Source organism: Nylanderia fulva, unplaced genomic scaffold (genome assembly GCF_048542155.1).
Source record: "Nylanderia fulva isolate GAGA-0341 unplaced genomic scaffold, ASM4854215v1 Scaffold14, whole genome shotgun sequence".
Taxonomy (NCBI): domain Eukaryota; kingdom Metazoa; phylum Arthropoda; class Insecta; order Hymenoptera; family Formicidae; genus Nylanderia; species Nylanderia fulva.
In genome coordinates, this window is record NW_028189622.1 from 793,004 (window position 1) to 811,544 (window position 18,541).

The 18,541-nt window shown below is 29.1% G+C and overlaps 4 protein-coding genes across 6 annotated transcripts; 1 reads left to right on the top strand and 3 right to left on the bottom strand.

Moving 5' to 3' along the window:
- Window positions 1-177: 177 nt before the first annotated feature.
- On the bottom strand, window positions 178-2,556 carry LOC114929168 (calcineurin subunit B type 1). Its single transcript, XM_029300593.2, has 5 exons — window positions 2,397-2,556; window positions 2,163-2,202; window positions 1,709-1,920; window positions 1,412-1,621; window positions 178-1,336 (listed from the first exon to the last, which is right to left on the bottom strand). Exons 1-5 carry the CDS (start codon window positions 2,397-2,399, stop codon window positions 1,289-1,291), a joined length of 513 nt encoding a protein of 170 aa, XP_029156426.2. The 5' UTR covers window positions 2,400-2,556; the 3' UTR covers window positions 178-1,288.
- Window positions 2,557-2,931: 375 nt separating this feature from the next.
- LOC114929293 (enkurin) lies at window positions 2,932-3,921 on the bottom strand. The gene is made up of 3 exons (XM_029300788.2): window positions 3,687-3,921; window positions 3,369-3,515; window positions 2,932-3,276 (listed from the first exon to the last, which is right to left on the bottom strand). The coding sequence occupies exons 1-3, from the start codon at window positions 3,861-3,863 to the stop codon at window positions 3,097-3,099; spliced, it is 504 nt and encodes a 167-aa protein (XP_029156621.1). The 5' UTR covers window positions 3,864-3,921; the 3' UTR covers window positions 2,932-3,096.
- A 209-nt stretch (window positions 3,922-4,130) lies between these two features.
- Window positions 4,131-9,795, top strand: Mlf (myeloid leukemia factor). Of its 3 annotated transcripts, XM_029300704.2 has the most exons (7): window positions 4,131-4,344; window positions 5,568-5,736; window positions 5,829-6,114; window positions 6,204-6,363; window positions 7,383-7,481; window positions 8,151-8,216; window positions 8,970-9,036. In XM_029300704.2, exons 1-6 carry the CDS (start codon window positions 4,295-4,297, stop codon window positions 8,167-8,169), a joined length of 783 nt encoding a protein of 260 aa, XP_029156537.2. In that variant the 5' UTR covers window positions 4,131-4,294; the 3' UTR covers window positions 8,170-8,216; window positions 8,970-9,036. The 3 variants fall into 3 exon arrangements, with proteins under 3 accessions (XP_029156537.2, XP_029156534.2, XP_029156536.2); XM_029300701.2 differs by lacking the exon at window positions 8,151-8,216 and having other exon boundaries at window positions 8,970-9,795; XM_029300703.2 differs by lacking the exons at window positions 7,383-7,481; window positions 8,151-8,216 and having other exon boundaries at window positions 4,132-4,344; window positions 8,970-9,795.
- Window positions 9,796-10,293: 498 nt separating this feature from the next.
- On the bottom strand, window positions 10,294-12,757 carry LOC114929227 (uncharacterized; the record flags this gene model as incomplete). The annotated part of the gene is made up of 4 exons (XM_085480262.1): window positions 10,294-11,121; window positions 11,205-11,756; window positions 12,269-12,458; window positions 12,540-12,757. Coding segments are annotated over 4 exons (1,140 nt in total), but the record flags the coding sequence as incomplete, so codon positions are not given.
- Window positions 12,758-18,541: the final 5,784 nt, after the last annotated feature.

The window sequence follows — 18,541 nt, forward strand, 5'->3', positions numbered from 1 at the left end:
TTGAAGAATATGGATGTAAAAAAAATATACATTATTGTAAAGTACATTTAATCTGAATAGGAGAAAGTCTATATTTTGCAAATTTATCTCACAATCAGAGAAAATTATATGCAATATTATATATACTAATTGTAAGTAATATATACATACATATACTAATATACAGATTAATTTCAATATATTTCACAATTTTAAACTTTAATTAGACATGATAAGATCATATAACATGTGAGTATACATAGAAACAATTAACAATGGTAAAATAAACTTATTTGTATTATAAATATCTTAATATACCTTGATATGATAAATTATTGTTTTAATAATCGTACATATGTAATATGTAATAAATAAATATCTAAATAAATAAATAAATCGCACATTCGAAAATTACAAACATCCAATGTCAATACACAGTTTATACACACAAGTCTTATACACACAAAGGTTAATCAAATAGATTCAATAGTTAATGTAACTCCATAAATTGTTCCAGTGTATCTTCTGAATGCACAATTTGGAATTGTTTATTAGAAATATAATATATATATATATATATATGAATAGCTGGATTATCTAACTTTTATAACTTTCCTCTAAAATATTAATAGCATTTAAAATAATATCCTTAAAGACTGATTGAAGTTATTAAGTATTTTAACGATATTATGTCGTTAAGGATAATATTAACAATTAGTTTTTTGAACAATGACAAAAGTACGACAAGTTATGGTATGGTGATTGTGTCAATAATACGAGATTTGATTTACTTTCATGTTTTTTTCACTAAAAATCATTAAAACAAACGTTAAATTAAATGCATTTATAGCCAAATTATGTTGTAGCAAGTGGTCGAAAAAAACATTCTCTAAGATTTCCAAAGAAAATCTTGAAAAGTTTTAAACACATAGTATTAAACTTGTAGTGCTAGTTTTAAAAGCTTTAATTATTTAAGATCATATTGTTGATCTTTATATTTAAAGGAACACATTAGATGATTTGATTTATTCCATAATATTTTTAACATATGACATCAAAATGAATCTGTATCTGTTGATCTAACATTCGTGCATGATACTATACTAGTCGGACATATCACGTAAATTTTGTTTGGATAGACTTGTAATGATCAAAGGCTTAAGAACAATAATTGTATAAGTTCACTCTAAACAGATCTTTGTTAGAACTATCCCATAAATCTGTTGTTATAATAGATTATTAATTTATAGATTTCAATTAAACATACCATATTTTGTAAAATTAAAAGTTCTTCACAAATTTGGTTCACTTAAACATCAACCACCATTTTCTTATGAATATCTGTATTACCAACAACCTAAAGAATGATTATATAGTAATAATGTATTATATGTTATGTAAAAAAAAATGATAGATGTATGTATTTACTTACAGAACAAAATTCTTCAAAACTAATCCTGCCATCTTCGTCTTTATCAGCAAACAATATTGTCTTGTCAACAATTTGCTGCAATTGTGTATCTTTCAAGTTATTTCCTACCATCATTTTTAAGACTTGGAATAGCTCTCCGTTGCTTATATAACCATCATTATCCATATCATAAATTCTAAATGCAAATCGCAATTTGCTTTCTTTGTCTCCCTAAATATTAATAATTTATATAACTATTGTATATATATAAACACATATATATATATAACACAATTGCTGCAGAAAAAGAAATGCTACCATGACACTAAATTGAGACACTCCATGAATAAATTCCTTAAAATCCACTTCTCCATTACCATCAGCATCAAATATGTCAATAACACGTTGCACCAATGGATTTTGTTGTAACTCAGGTAAAGACATAAATTCATCGATGCTAAGAGCTCCGCTATTATCCAAATCTAGCTTCCGAAATCTTTTTCCCAATCTTCTAATCTCATCTACGTCAACTAAAGCATCAATATTTAATATAAAATATATATATATATAAATTTTAAAAATTTAGTTATTTATATGTATTTTTAAAGACATCAAATTATATATAAAGTACAGAGATGCTCTCTAAATGTTTTTATATTCTAATATACAAGTAATTATATATTTATAGGTCTCAATTGCAAAACACTGTGATGAATAAAAATCAGGTTACTTTAAGAAATATATCAATTCACAATATTTCTTTGCAACTTACAGTTGGAACAAAGTTCCATAGGCAGCGAACTTTCATTACCCTGCAAGATAAATAATTTTTATGAGTTTTTTGTTTATATATGCGTACGAAAGATACTTTATAAATAAATTGCTCCGAAATTATTTTTGTAAGAGAATCTCGCGCGGGTTTTAATGGTTAAAAAAAATACAAGAGACGGTTTTGCAATCACGGAAAATTATGTCAACTCTGTATGTTTGAGAAGCACTTGATTACCATTTTGAACTAGTTTTGTGAGTCTGTCGCGAAAACTTCTTCGGAAACGGTAATATTTTCTAGCAGATAGGCTCGGTGGAGCTAATAACGCAATTGCCGTAAAGGGATGCTGCGAGCTGTTGCGAGCGTATCGACGTTTTGCCTGTTTTTCCGTGTTGGTCGATTATCGTTCGTTGCGAACGAACATTATGGTCCCATTTTTAACTGTTGCTGTCAACTGCAAAATCGTCCTTCTATATTAATCTCTTGTTTCATGTCTAACGTGAGTTCTTCATTATGATTGGTCAGACGCTTCGAAATTTTCGTACAAAAATATTTTTTTTGTCTTTTAAAATTTGAATATAAAAATATAACAGCAGAAAAATTCACGAAAAATATTAATATATTTTATTTTAGTAATATTAATATAATTGTTTAATTTTATAATAAATACGTACGTATATTATTACTTTATATACAGAACCTGCAATTATCTTTTACATTCATATAAATAAAAAACATAAAAAAGTTTAGCATTAATTAACTTAATTGTGTGTTAATTTTTTACTTCGATATTTTAATAAATATATATATATACAAAACTCACATAAGAAAAATTGTCTAAGAAATAATCATATATATGTAGTACACAAATAATAATATAAATTTTAATATAAATAAGATATAAATATATAATTAATATATTGTATAACACATTGTGTTAACAATCATTGTCATAAACATATATATGTGGATGTTGCTCGATGATTGCTATGTCTTTTTCGAGTTGTTTTAATTCGCGTTCCATCTTCGCTTTCTTTTGCGCTTTTGGTAGCGTGTCGGCAAGAAATGGTAATCCTTGAAATTGTTTCATCGCTTCTTCCCATTTTTTCTTCATATCCTGAATTTCCAAATACATATATATAATAATTATTTCCATTCAAATTAATTGAAAATTGCAACGTTACAAAAGCCTAATAAATCTATACCTACTTCTAATAATATTCTCCGTTCCTCTTTATCAATATATCGACACGATAAAGGTATTTTTGATATCTTATCTCCATTGAAATTAGGATGTGTAATTACTTCATCGGCTTTCATCGTATCGACAACGAATTTCGGTACTTTTCCATAATTCTGAAGAAAAACATATGACTTTCATTCAAAATATATATAGTATTAATAAAAGTGCAAAATGTATAATTGTAGTGCGTGTAAAGAAATAACGAAAGAATATGTAAATTAAAAAATAAGCGACATTAAGATATATTAAAATTTTTTTTCGTATGCAAATATATATATTCGTACTTTTTTGTGCACGTAAATTGGAAGTAATCCGCTCCTTTTTAAATCATGTGCATTTCCATAACGAGTATCGACGTATCGCTGTTTGGGTTCTGCAGGATAGGAACGTTTGACTTGAAGGATATTTTTTTTGACAAAATCCTTTTCTCGTTCGATGAGCAATTTCTTCGGCAGATCCATTTGTGTAAATTGTGTACGCTTTCATTTCGCCATAGAGAAAAAAAGAATAGAGGAGCACACAATATACATCATTTTTGACAGGTAGATTTTAACACATCTAGATGTAATTTGACACTTGACGTATCACGTCTATCAATTCTGAAGCCAATCAGGAAAAAGAAAATTTTAGTCCTTCCTTCCGATTGGTCGACTGAAAATATGTCACTTTTGACAGGTAGATTTTCGAACGCATCTAGGTGTAATATGACACATGACGTATCGCGTGGCTCAGTTCTGGAAGCTTCCGCGAATGGAATAGGCGCTCTTGTGAGCTCGTCTGCGACACTTTGGCCGCTTTCGTGCGTGACGCGTAGAAGAAAATCCACTTTCTATCGATCGCCGAGGTGAATTTTTCGAATCTCGTGTAGGAATTCTCAGAAACATCCAGCAAGATGTCTTTATTCGGATCCTTTATGGATGATGATATTTTCAATTTTTTTGGGTAAGCTTCACCGTGATTTCTATCTGACATATATGTGTGATACTTCAGATTGTGGTCTCTCTTTCTCTCTCTCTCTTCCACTTGGTGATGGATCGTGATGTCAGAGAAAGAGACACGTTGTTAATATATATTAATGACTTATTTTGCTTGACAATAAAATCTTAATTATCTTTGTCAGAGACATAACTTGCATTTTGATGCAAGAAATTGTTATATGTATCTTCAGAGCTGTGGAGATATATTTTCCTTGTTTCATTTTTTTCTACATAGAATATTTTATTCTAAATTCTAGAAAAACCATTTGACTGATCTCATTTTTTGTCACATAGGAATATGAGATGACTTTTAGCTTCAACTGATGATTTGTTACGAGTACTTTATACCATATTATACATACAACATTCTTATAAATAATTATATATTTTTTAGAAGATTCCTTCTCTCTCTCTCTCTCTACAAACATTTTATTTCTATTACACGCACTCATACGCACACACACATAATACTATAAATATGTAAATATATTTGATAAATATATTTAAATGTTAGATTTATCAATATTTTCATCTGTTTGAATATGTATAGCTCATATTTATAAATTCATATAAAAAAATTTGTTATTAATCCAAATCTTAAATATATAATCAAAATATCAAAGATATATTTTTTTTATATTTGAGGAAATATGTTTAATGAAATTATTTTTCTATAAAATATCTACTGAAATAAAGAGAAGAGAAAAAGAGAGAAAATATACCTAATTGTTTTTTAAATGGATTTGGTTTCCGTGATATGTGTGAAATATATATCACAATTATAATTACTTTTGTATAATTTACATTAAAAATGCAAATTTAAAAAAAAAGAAAGGTCATTATTTAAAAAATATAACACATGTAGCATTTTAATAAAATAATATTTAATAAATCTGAATATTATTAATTGAGAATGTATATTAAAAGACTAATAATTAATTTCAAAATAATTAATTTCTTAAATTTATGTATAATAATTTATATATAATATTAATATATACAATTATTTTTATACTAATGGGAGGTTTCTATAGTAATCAGTCCCTATAGTAATCAGTTATGTCATTTGTCTTCTTTTGTATCTTTAGCCAATAAAATTGATATGTTTTAATATTATTATGTTATATTTAAATTACAAAATCTACAAGTGAGAATATGAATTTTGAAATTATTATTTATGGTCAACAGATCTTCCATGAATACTATGAGGCAGATGAACAACATGATGATGAACTCCATGTTCCGTGATCCATTTGAGATGATGGGGCAAAATGCTCTTATGCCACATCATGGTAGAGTACCTCACAATAATATGCCACTCACCTTGTTTGATCCCCATTTTGGAAGATATGGTTTTGTAAGTATAATTTTAAATACTAATTAATTCACTCACCATTTGATAATAATCATGAACATTACTTTAAAATTATTTTTTACTACAATTTTTAGAACAACATGGCACCTGATGGAAATTGTCAATCATTTATGAGCCATTCTGTTATGACTATGTCCAGTGGTCCTGATGGACGTCCACAAGTTTATCAGGAGACCATGTCTACCAGAACAGCACCTGGTGGCATAAAAGAAACTAAGAAGACGGTAAGTGATTCTCGTACTGGAACAAGGAAAATGGCTATTGGTCATCACATTGGTGAGAGGGCACATATTCTTGAAAGAGAACGTAATATGCGTGGTGAGGAGGAAGAACGACAGGAATTTATCAATTTGGATGAAGGTAATTTTCTTGTAATCTCAAAAATAATAAAAATTACTGATAGAAAGGGAGGTAATTTTTTTATTCTATTATATATCTGTATATTGTAGAAGAGGCAGACTCTTTTAATCGCGAATGGGTATCACATACGCGACGTGCACATACTAGTGCAATTGATAATGGCAATTCAACTAGAGTTGCCAGTAATAGTAGGCACCGACCAGAACCAAGGCAATTGGCTTTACCATCTACTACAGATGCATCAGCAAGGTGAGTTTTAAATTCAAAACACTAAAATATAGTCATGAAATGAATAAAATCTTATATATATTCGCTCAAGGTAAGAATATTGAACATTTATTTTTTTTGCATTGGTAAATTATAAGATTGTATGATTACATATTTTTTTAAATATAATATTTCTTACTTTATTCATATTTTACACTTCCATCATTAATCTTTCATATTTACATACGTAATAGAAGTTTATTTTATCACATCTTAAATAAAAAAATATAATTGAGAATTATTTGAATATTAATATTAGTAGTTGTATATATTTATAACTAAATTAATTTGAAATAATCTGCAAATAATGATCTAGTATCTTAATAAGTTTATTAAATATATTATCAAATTTTAATCTTATGATGTCAATTTTGTTGATTGAATTATTAGTTATAAAAATAGTGCATTAAAAGATTGACATTAGTAATATTCAAAAATTTCATGTTTGCAAATAAAAAATATGGAGACAGATATATTAGAAAAAAATAATAGATAAAAATGGAGAATTTTGCCATATGGTCATGGGCTTTCTATTTTGTATATTTCAATTCTCTTTTTATGTGTATCCAGCTTTAAAATAGATATATGCATGTCTGCTTTTCCATATGTACTAGCATGTATGTTTTTATATTACAACATTATTTTTACAATTTTTTCTTTATATATATATATATTCTTTTTATTATTTTATATAGTAAACAATATTTTAAATTTATAGGAAAATAAGATCTTTATTTCTTCACAAATTAAATTAAAATACCTTATATTTATTACATATTTATTTGTTTGCAATTCTCTGTTGTCATTCCAAATGAAAGAAATAAAACGACTAAAGAATCAGTGACACAAAAAATTAATAATTATGATATATAAAATATTACTCTCATATAATACCTTTTTATTCATTCTTCATTCTTTGTATTGTTACTTATTCATCTATTAGAGCATTTTTCTAGTTTCCTTTGTTTATATATTGGTCTTGTTGTCATGTGCTTTTGTAGTCGACATTCTAATAAAGGTACAAGATGGATACCCGGTGCTAGACGTGCTATAAGGACCTTAAATCCTTCCAAAGTAAAAAATACACCTCCTTCTACACGGTAAGTTTAGCTTCTATTGATTTCTGCTTGCTGAATTAAAGATCAAAAGCTTACAATTTCTGTTTTTGAAAGCATGTCTTTGAAAAAGCAAAAATATGCGATTATTTTCATGTAATTACTTCACTTATTTATCAAATCTGTCTTCCATAAGTACATGCATCATTATCTAAAATCAAGAATAAAAATGCATTACAACATATTAGATATATATAGATGAATGATAATACTCTAATAATAAATATATATTTCACTATTGTTTTATTAATGAGTGACATCTTTATAATATATAAAATCATTCTTAGATCATTTCCAAAAGTATAAATTTTGTAAAGTTCTATATCAATTTTTAACGTTTTTTTAAGAATATTATTAGTCTTGTTTCACAATTTCATAAAAAATTTCCGTAAATTTCATCTAATTTCATCTACAGTTAATATAAATATCTCGTTTTTGTATATAATGTAAACAAGATATTTATATTATGACAGTGAAATGCAAGATTTTAATTAATGTTAGCATCTTTGTTATTAGTTTTATTTTTTTGTGATATCAATACTGTGATTTTAATCATATTTAAATTACAGTGTGTCATTATGGAATGCATAATTCGTAATGTAATAAATCTGTTAAGATTGATATAGAATATACCATCTTGTGTGTGTATTACAGGTACAGCCGCAAATATTAATAAGTTAAAAGCATAGTACATATATACAGCAGTGACACTTGTGCAACGTAAGTACGTTGCGCTTCGTTCTATTATTTATTATTTATTTTGTTCGTTTCAATTTTACTTTTGATACTAATCTGTAATTACAAACTGTTTAACATATTCTGACTAATAATATCTTTGATATCTTGATGTATTAGGATATATATATGTATATCACAACTTTTGGAATGAAAGTAATCAGTTCTATTATAACAGAATAGAAAGAAATATTAGATATTGGATATTATGTTATGCATTATATGCATCTTTATTTATCGAACTACAGAAAATGATTCAAATTTAATGGTGATATTTATAATCAACAATTGACATTAATTATAAGAGTATATAGTTGTACATTATATCACTGTGTTAGATTTCTTGTATGAATCAATCACGATCCAATACTACTTATGACACATTACTAAATATTTTTCAATATTGATAAATAATTGTAACAAATGCTGTTTTTCTTGTATTAGCTTGCAAATATTTTTAAAATGTCACTTATATAACAATATATATCCTTTGTTTATTTTTAAACAACAATATAATTGGAAGAACATAATAGCAATTTTATCTTATTATAAGACAGAAGCATGATTTGCTTATTCCGCTTGCATTCTTTTTTTTCTTGTTTTTTTTTTTGCACCTAAAATTGTACAAATCTTCAACATATCTTCTATCATTGTTCATGCTTCAGCTTCCTTTTTTAGACTTGTCTTCCTTCAATTTTCATGTAAAAATATCATGGCATTAATTTGTTATGTTTATAGCTTCAAGCCTGTAGAATCTGCAATGTCTTCGAGAGCTGAAGTATTATCGGCATCACCGTCTGCATCAGGATCTCGAAAACGCGAACATAAACCGGATAGACAAGTTAGTAATAAGCGTCATCAAGCTGTATCTGATAGTGACGACTAGGATATCTCTCAACCTATTATCTGCAAAACATATACTTTATCTACAACATACCTATAATAAAATCATATAAGATTTAAATTAAACAGAATAGGAATGTATTATTCTTTCTCATAAACATTAACAATTTTCCGTATATTTTTTTCTACAGTTATCTGTTTTCACATTCTCTCATAAGATATTATTTTGATAACCATTTAAATAGTTGCAATAAAATCATTAAATTATTTAAGTATCAAAGTCTTTTACCTTGTATATAAATATTTATTCAGATAGAATTGTGTGAATTTTAATTTCAGTTATGTTTAATTAAAAGTAGCATAAATTTTTCTTCTGTTTATAAAAAATATTGGTGATTAATGTAGCAATTTTTTTCAAATATGTTCTATTTTTTTAAAAATGTTTAATATATCGAGATGTTAAGTTACACAAGGTATCGATAAAAGTAAGAAAATACAATTGTTTAAGAAGTGCGATAACTATTATTAAGTTTTGTTAGATTTATAATTTCTGAGATTTGATATATAAAAAAATGTAGTTTAAATGTAATGAAATACTTGTATGTAATCAAAGATATGTTACACCAACTGACCACCAACTTTATCATCGACATTAGTTTCGCTATTATATAATGGAATATTAAAAAGTATAAAGGGAATAAATAATTTTTCTTGTTTCAAATACGTTTCTAAATGTTTAAATGTCCTGTACAATCAATTTTAAATCTTTTTATCAATAGAAATGTAAGATATTTATCATTTTAAAGTAAATTTATCAGATAGGTCGGGGATATTACCGGTAAAATACCTTTTGTCTCTCAAATTATTTATTCAAATAAAGTCAAATTCACTGTTCACAACTGAAAGATATACATATATAGTATATTATTCTAAAGAAGTAATAAAATAAAATTATCCCTTGTACCAATACAATTTTAGTGCAGTCTCCCCTACATAAATATAGTAATCTATAATTTGCTTTAAGTTCCATTACTCAAAGAAAATATCATCACACTATTATATTAGCATAAAATGCTAATATATAAGAATATAGCATATGAAAATTTATAGTATCCAAGTAAAATGATAAAATACAAAAAAAGCAAACTATAATTTAAAAAATGTTTAGATATTATCCTAACATAAAATGGTATAATCTTGGCCTGCATTCTGTGGATAAAAAAAAGCAAATATAAAATTATTAATCTTAAAAAATCATATATATATATATATATTTTATAAACATATCAATTAATATCTGTGAATTTTTGTTGAAATCATAAACAAAAACAAAATATATTATTGATAGTAAAATTAAAAAAAAATTCTCTTACAAGTCATTATACGGAATGCTTTGTTATATACAAATTAAGTCATGTAATTCAAGCAAGGTATCTCTTGTAGAATTAATGTTTAATATTTTTACATACAATAAAAACTATAGTAATTTTATTTTTTTGCATAAATGTATTTGAAAAATATGTATAATTGTTCCTTTTTAATAAATTTAAATAATTGTATTTTTTTATATTTTAATAAATTTTTCTTATTAGTCTTGTTAGTCTATGTATAAAAATATTAAGCTAAAACTCTTGCAAGATACTTTCTAAAACGTAACATGTTACAAATATTTTACAAGATTACATGACTTATCTTGTATATTTACAGATATTACAAAGTTGTGTAATAAAGTTTCTTATAAACTTCAAATAGTAGAACAGCTAATAAAATATCAAAAGTAATAAAAGAAAAAGAATATAAGAGGAAAGCCAGCAAAAGAATGAAATATAATGTTGTGTAGACTATATTGAGTAAAGTGACCTGTCTGTTAATTTGCCTCTGCTAAGGTGTTGATTCTCGCATTAATAGTCAATAGTTGCGTCACAAATGACGAATCGTTCATTATTGCAGCTAGAGCAGAGAGTATGTCCTTCAAAGCATCTTGCGAAATGTTAAGTTGTCGTGCACATTCCGTTAATACCTCCATTTCCTCGGCGTTAGGACTTATCTGTAATAAAGGATAAATTTCTGTTATTTCATCGAAACAATTTTCCATTTTGATTGATCTCGATATCAATATCAAGAGTTTACCTTATATGACTCGCAGAATTTATTAAATGCCATCTTAACCCGCTTCTTCCCATTATCAGTCTGATAGAAAATTGTGAAGGTCTGTGCTTCGTTCATGTCCATAACGGAGAAGTATATGCCAGCAGTAACGTGACCCTTTGTATCTCTGGCAAGGAGACTTCTGCGATTATAAACCAAGTTTCTACGCTCTGTAACGTCAATGGCAGTTAAATATGGCCTTGCCACATAAATGAGAGCGACTTGTGTTCTCTCCAAGGCACCAGGTTGAGTTCTCTTTTCATGCCATTCGACATAATCAGGATCGTTAGCACACAAACAGTAGTGGTACTCTTTCTTGCAAGTCGGCTCATCGGATTGCGTAAACCAGTTTGTATGAGGGTATGCTCTATCGGCCATTACAGTGATAACGCGCGCAACGTGGTAACCGGGGTCGAGTAGCATGACGCCGCGACGTTTACCAATCATGATTTTCAGGCACACTAATACATGCTCCTTCTCGCCGCTATCTGCCGCTGGTGGACCGCCAACATAGCCGGCAATATCACCAATCGTCTGTAACACAATTGATGAGTTAGCATCGAAGAATAAAAATGATTTCAATTAGTTGATAAAATTCAAAATATGTTGTCTATATAAGAGCTTTGAACACGCTATATATACCATCATAATTTTACTGATGTTTTAAAATAAAATATTTTGTTTTTACAGTACTACAATAACACATTTGTTGAAGTATTATTTGGATGTTTAAGGGGATCCTAAATGTCCTTGAGAAATCTCATATTTCTTGATTACAGAATTATAAATTCTTAAGAATTCACCAAGATAAATGAGACTATACAGATTGATAAATATTTTTCCTATACACAAATTAAAGTATCAATATTAACAAAGAGCGAAGCATTCTAATTTCAGGTAAAAAAACAATCTGTATAGCCAATAAATAGATTTATGGTTTATCTAATCTCATATTTTGTCAATAAAAAAGGAAAAACCACAGACTTCTTAAAGACTTTTTAAGACGTTTAGGATCATCTTAAATATGTTAAATATCTCAAACTTACTTCTTCACAAGATACTAAGTAGAGGCCACTTGCTATTCCTGGAAATCGCTTGTTCAAATTTGTTAATCGATGTAATAATTCAAATCCAAGACCGACGCAAGTATGGTGTTCATGTGTTATTAGAGGCTGATATTTTCGGTAAAATCGATCTAACGCTTTCTCTCCGCTTGCAATATAGTCCTTATAAAACCTGTTGTTGATATTGCTTGTATTACATCTATATATAGAATACATTAAGAATAATGATTAAAATGACAGATTACATACATACCTGAGGAAATTACCAATAGTATCATAGCGATGCTCACGCAATAAGCGTTGCGTTTCAAGTTCAACGCTGCTTGCTAATTCCTCATATTTTTCGACCTTCGAAAAGGTCAGGGCTGGTGACTCGTAATGGGCCCAGACCGGCAGGGGTAGCGGAACACCCCTGATCCAGGGCCCGCGTGCCTGCCCCTGTGGCTGGCACCATATCTCTGCCGTCTCGAGTCAACTCGGCCATTCGTTGCCCCAGCGACCAACCGTTGGCACAAATCCATGTTCGTCCCTGCAGCTGCTTATTGGCTCCACAGGGCTCTCTCCGTGTTTTATACTCTTCTCTCGCTCTGTAAGCATATGTAAATATTAGGAAACATAATTAACTCCTCATTTTATTCTTAAAATATGAAAAGGTATATAGATTTGCATTGCGAATAATCTTTTGAGCATGTTGTGTCTTCAACGACAACTTACAATATGATATATTATTTATAAGAACCTTGTTCCAAAGGTTCTATATATTCAATAAAATTAAATAAATATATTTTCTGAAAATATCTATATATAGATATTAATAAAAAGTGCAACATAGTAAAATAGACGTAATAACGCGTTTTGAAGAATTGTAACAAAAATCTGTCAAATATATATTTCCAATTGCAGAAATACAATTTCGATACCCCTTTTGGATCATGATATGATACACTATGATGCGATACAGTGCGTATGATATTCCTTACAAACAGACACAAGTTTCAATCGTAATGACGTAACAACGCTATGGCGCAACATCTCGATGAGACATTGGCGTTAAATTCCTCCAGTCACCCAGGTTATCTTCCGTACAAGAAAACAACAATACTGACGTAGACGATTACCGTAAGTCCACTGCTATTTGAGTACACGGATCAGCACAGTGCCGTAAGACAAGATCTGCGAAATTAGTGCGGAGAGGCGGATTGAATTTGTCATCGGCTCGGTATCCAACATGGTGGTATGACTCGCTCAGAGGACGCGCGTGGTGAATCAATACACGACCAAATAGATATGTAGCGCGTGCCACGTGTCTACTGGCGACCTTCGTCGTCACGTCTGCGATTTCGTCCGCTAAATACGCTGCGTCGTTTACCGCGCCAAGATACTCCGAGAGGGGTAAAAAAAAAAAAAAAAGAGGAAAGAGGAAAGAGAAATCGCAGAGGGAACACAAATCCGTTATCTGTGCTCTTTCTCGTCGGAGGAATTTCCGCCGTCACGACCCAGGATGCTACACTCTACGAAAACTTTTGTGCTCGATCACGACGAAACACAATCAGCTGTCAAAATTCGTCATACATGGATGACGAGTTTGACAGCCGAGAATCGTTAAATGTCAAACAAAGAAAAAAAGATTACGCGGGCTTCTCTTTTAATCAAAATAAAACTCGTCTCGATGACCTTTTGTACATATATATTTAATTATAATATTAATTGACAAATTAGCTTCCTATCACTTTTTCCCGCGCTGTTATCTTTATTAACGCTCACATTTGGATGCGATGATTCATGCGGATGATTAAAAAAAAATTAGAAATGTTTTCAAATGAAAAATAAGGATTTTCATAATAAAACGTCATACGTATAAGCACGTGTTTCTCTTAAAATCTACGAATCTCGATAAGCTCAATGATAAATAATAAATCTTGATGTTATTACTCGCATTAATCTGGAGCATCGTTCGCGAACACTTACCCATACAACGAGCGCACCAAACAAACAAAAACTTTCCCCTCGTGCGAGCTTTGTTCCGGAAACTCACGTGTCCGAACTCCAAGTAGAACTGAGAGGTAGGACGCGGGCAAGGTTTATATACGTTTCGCTACCCTCTCTCTGCCCCTTCCACCTCTTTCCTGTCTTTATTCGACCCTCCTCTTCACCGCTTACTCATCGTCGGCATGCTTTTATATGTGTGCGTTTTCCACGTGATTGCGATACCAGCATTTACTGAAAAATTCACCAATAAAATATTATATATTATATTGTCTCGCGCTGAGGTGCTTAAGATAGTTCTTTTTTTCTTTTAATTACTGTTCCAGAACAGCAGGCATCATCTAAAAGACATTCCAAAACATCTGATCGGAACTCTTCTTTTAAATATATAGGGTGTTTCTAAAATTGTCAGAGATTTTAAGGTCCTATTGTAGAAGTCAAAATAAGAAAAAAAGTTTTTATATAAACATGAGTCTAAAAATCTCCGAGTTATAACTCCCTTAAAGATGGGTGAAAAAATCGAAAAAAATATTTTAGCTTTATAGAAGAACTTTTTCACAGATCGAGAAAAAGATTTACTCAACGATCTGTAAAAAAGCCTCCGAGTTACAATACATTTAAACAATTTTTTCCCCAATTTTAGGAGCTATAACTCGGAGAAAAAGCATTTTTAGATTCATGTTTATGGGAATTTACTTTCTTATTTTAATTAGAAAACAACCTTAATAAAATCTCTGACATAATTTTAGAAATATCCTGTATATGCATGCGGTGTGAGGTAATTATCTTTCTGTTTTTTTACTCATACTACTTTAGGGAATAAATAGGTTCATCGTAATTAGATATATCCATTTAAAAATGATTAATCTTAATTAAGCCAAAAAAGTCAATGTGTATAATCAAATATAAATATTTTTCTTTTCCTCTGAGATATATTTACGCATAATAATAAGTTTATCAGGAACTTGCGTTATTCCGCGAAATATATATTGCTCAAATGTATGATTAAAGAGATTTCACAAAGAATTATAGATTTTAAAAGATTTAAAGGTCGTTTTTGCAGTAGAGAAACATCAACCTACAAATCAATACAATCTATACAAATACTTGTATATTCTCTTTTTTGTTCGCATATAGTCAACACACACATACATGTATAAGAAGTGTAATAACTCCAGCTGTGTTTCTTATTACACATAATTATCATGATCTTATAATAGGGGCTTAGGGGTGATGGAAAAATGAGGTCAGACTGGAATGTGATTGGTTGATGGCGTCGTGCCTCTCGAAATTATTTCTCAGCTGTTCGGATCATATATTCGTGACGTTACAATCATCGATTACGAAGGATTGCTTTCATTAAAAAGAACGAAAGCGAGAGATAAATTTAATTGCAACTGATTTTAAATATTAAAAATTAAAAAAATTAAGAGCTTAGAGCCTAAGGGAAAGAGAAGCCTTCTTCAGACATGGAAAAGCGTATTGGATAACTATCTTGGGTTTTCATTCTACTTCGCATGTCTTATTATTTCTCAGCAGCTATATTTCGAAAGACCTTGAACGTCACGCGATTACGCGGCTTCGATTAGCGCAGTCGCGCTTTTGAAACGTTATACATTATAGGCAATATGTTTTCGCGAAAGTTGCCAAAACTATAAATCATTGCGGGTTTGTTTGCGCAAGTTTTTACGCGAATAACTCTCGTATCCGAGATTAAAACGGAGCATATCATCTATGCAATGAACGACATGCAGAACAGAAGTTGCAAATCCCGCCAGCTGGCATAATTAAATTCTCTCTTATACAGATTCTTGTATTTATAATTTTAATATTATTTTTAATTCGAACGTCGTGAAAAAGAAGGAGCGATCATCAAAGATTCATTTCCGAAATGTCGATTTCTGCCTATTTTTTTCGATATCAACGAGATTATGGAGAAGTCACAGACCTCTTCTAAGAGAAATTTTTATATTAAATATGCCGACTATCAGCCACGTGATTACTGTATGACCCGATTAGAGCTGCGACGCAGTTCACTCATGAGAATTGGATACGAACCAATTGCCACGTTCTCTTCGTCTGCTGCGTAGAATATATTTCCCGTTTATGCATTTATTGTGTATGTTAATATGTGCGAATTAAATGGACGCGTTCTTTTGTAACATTGCGCAAGAGCTAAAAGTAAAGTTTTCGGAGCGGAGATATTTATCGCGTCACAATTGAGGGATTTAACTTATCTCTAATTTTATCTATAGTGGCAAATATAACGTTTTTATGACTTTATTATATTGCGTCTCTTTTATACGTATTATTTTTTTATATATTTGTCTAAAGTTTCTTATAAATTAATCAATATATATTCAATTACGTAAATTAAAAGGCATTATTTTCGTAATTGTGTACGTGCAGATTGTGCAATCAGCGATAACAGAAAGATCGATTGGAAATTTTCCTAGTATTTTTTATCTACAAGCAATTATTCACGAACATTCGTCGCAAATTTGCTGCGATTGATAAGCGGTACTTTTTTGTGTATCGTGCTTTATCCGGAGTTGTGACTCATGTATATAGTCATATATATGTATAGTGACGTAAATCACATTTACCGTTCACCACAGACACGTAATTAATCACGATCTTTTCCACAAACATTCGAAAGGAGGCTTTTATTTCCGTACCGTTCAGTTTCATCGAATAATTTCGGCTTAAAATGTAATTTCAGATTGTAATGCATAGTATATTTAAAATTTGAATATCTTAAAATCTGTCGAAGAAAAAACAATATAGAAAAAAATATATAATCGAATTAGTCTTTTTCTAAATATAAATGATACTTTTTTGTAACTTATTTTCAACGCACACGTTCGGTTTTGTTAACTATAGATTAGTATATACTTACTAATTAGAGAGAATTTGTTCACAGGGATGCAGCTTTATTCTTTTCTCGTTGGATGAGTATATTTTTTCAATGAACAGGAATTATTCGCAATTTGTGCGTCATCGATGAAATCTGAATACAAGATCCTCGGCGATATGCAACTTCAACAGTCAAATGAGCACCTAAATATATAAATATCTATATAGGAACTGCAATTACATACATCGAGGTGCTTACGTAAGCGAATATAACAGCACGCGTTGGCGTGGTTGAAGAATAAGAAAAAGTGTTTGTAGAAAATTATGTGGCTCAAGGAAAAAACTGTATGAAAAAACGGCATGTTATTTTGCAACGTACGCGTCATTGAATTGTAAAATTGCGGTTTAATTTTGCCAAGTGGATAACATATGATATACGTGAGCTTCATAACGTTAATATAATGATATCATGCTCACGTATATACTTATTAATATTTACGTGCTATTAACATGGTCTAAAACTAAATGATAATTTTTTAAAATCTTGTTTTTATACGATATACATTAGTTCTTTCGGATGAAAATATATTTGCAAGAAATATATAACAACAAGAATCAGTCAAAATGCGCTGGTTAATATATTATTTTCTTAATTTGTACATAAAGAGAATTTTCTCTTAGAATTTACCCTGAAAATCATGGTCATTTTGGAATAATATATGAAAGAATTTTAAGAGTTTCTCTGATTAATATTTTTACCACAATAAAAAATATTAATATTTACCACAATAAAATATACTCGATTAATTTTAATTACTATGTACACATGTAATAATGTATGATACATATTAATATTTATATTTTTATCTACATATGTATTTTTAAACAATATATTCGAATAATATATTTTGTACGCAGTATTTTAGAAATCGTGCTTACACTTCATCCGAAAGATATTTCATATTTTTTATGATACTTTAATGATCTTTTTTGTCATTTGTTATCGCATTTTAATAGCTTTTATGTTAATATATCTACGAGATATCTAAGAGATATATATGATTTATAAATGTTCTGAAGTGTATATGTTCAAGGAGACACACATGTGTAAATTTCTTACTAATTAATATTCAGATTTATTTAAGGAGATAGAAAGCGTAAAGAAAATATATGATGTAATCGGAAACGGAAACATTAATCAAAATAAAATCGCTACATATCTTCAAATAGAAAATATAAGTAATATAACGATAAGATTATAAAAAGTTAAATGAATAAATGACAGTAAATATATTAAAATTAAAAACATTATTAAAATTCGGAAATATTAATAGATTATTAAAAAAATACGTACACAAAATGTAGAGAAGTCGCCAGCAGTAAAATATAAAAAGTTAACTGAATGATAATATA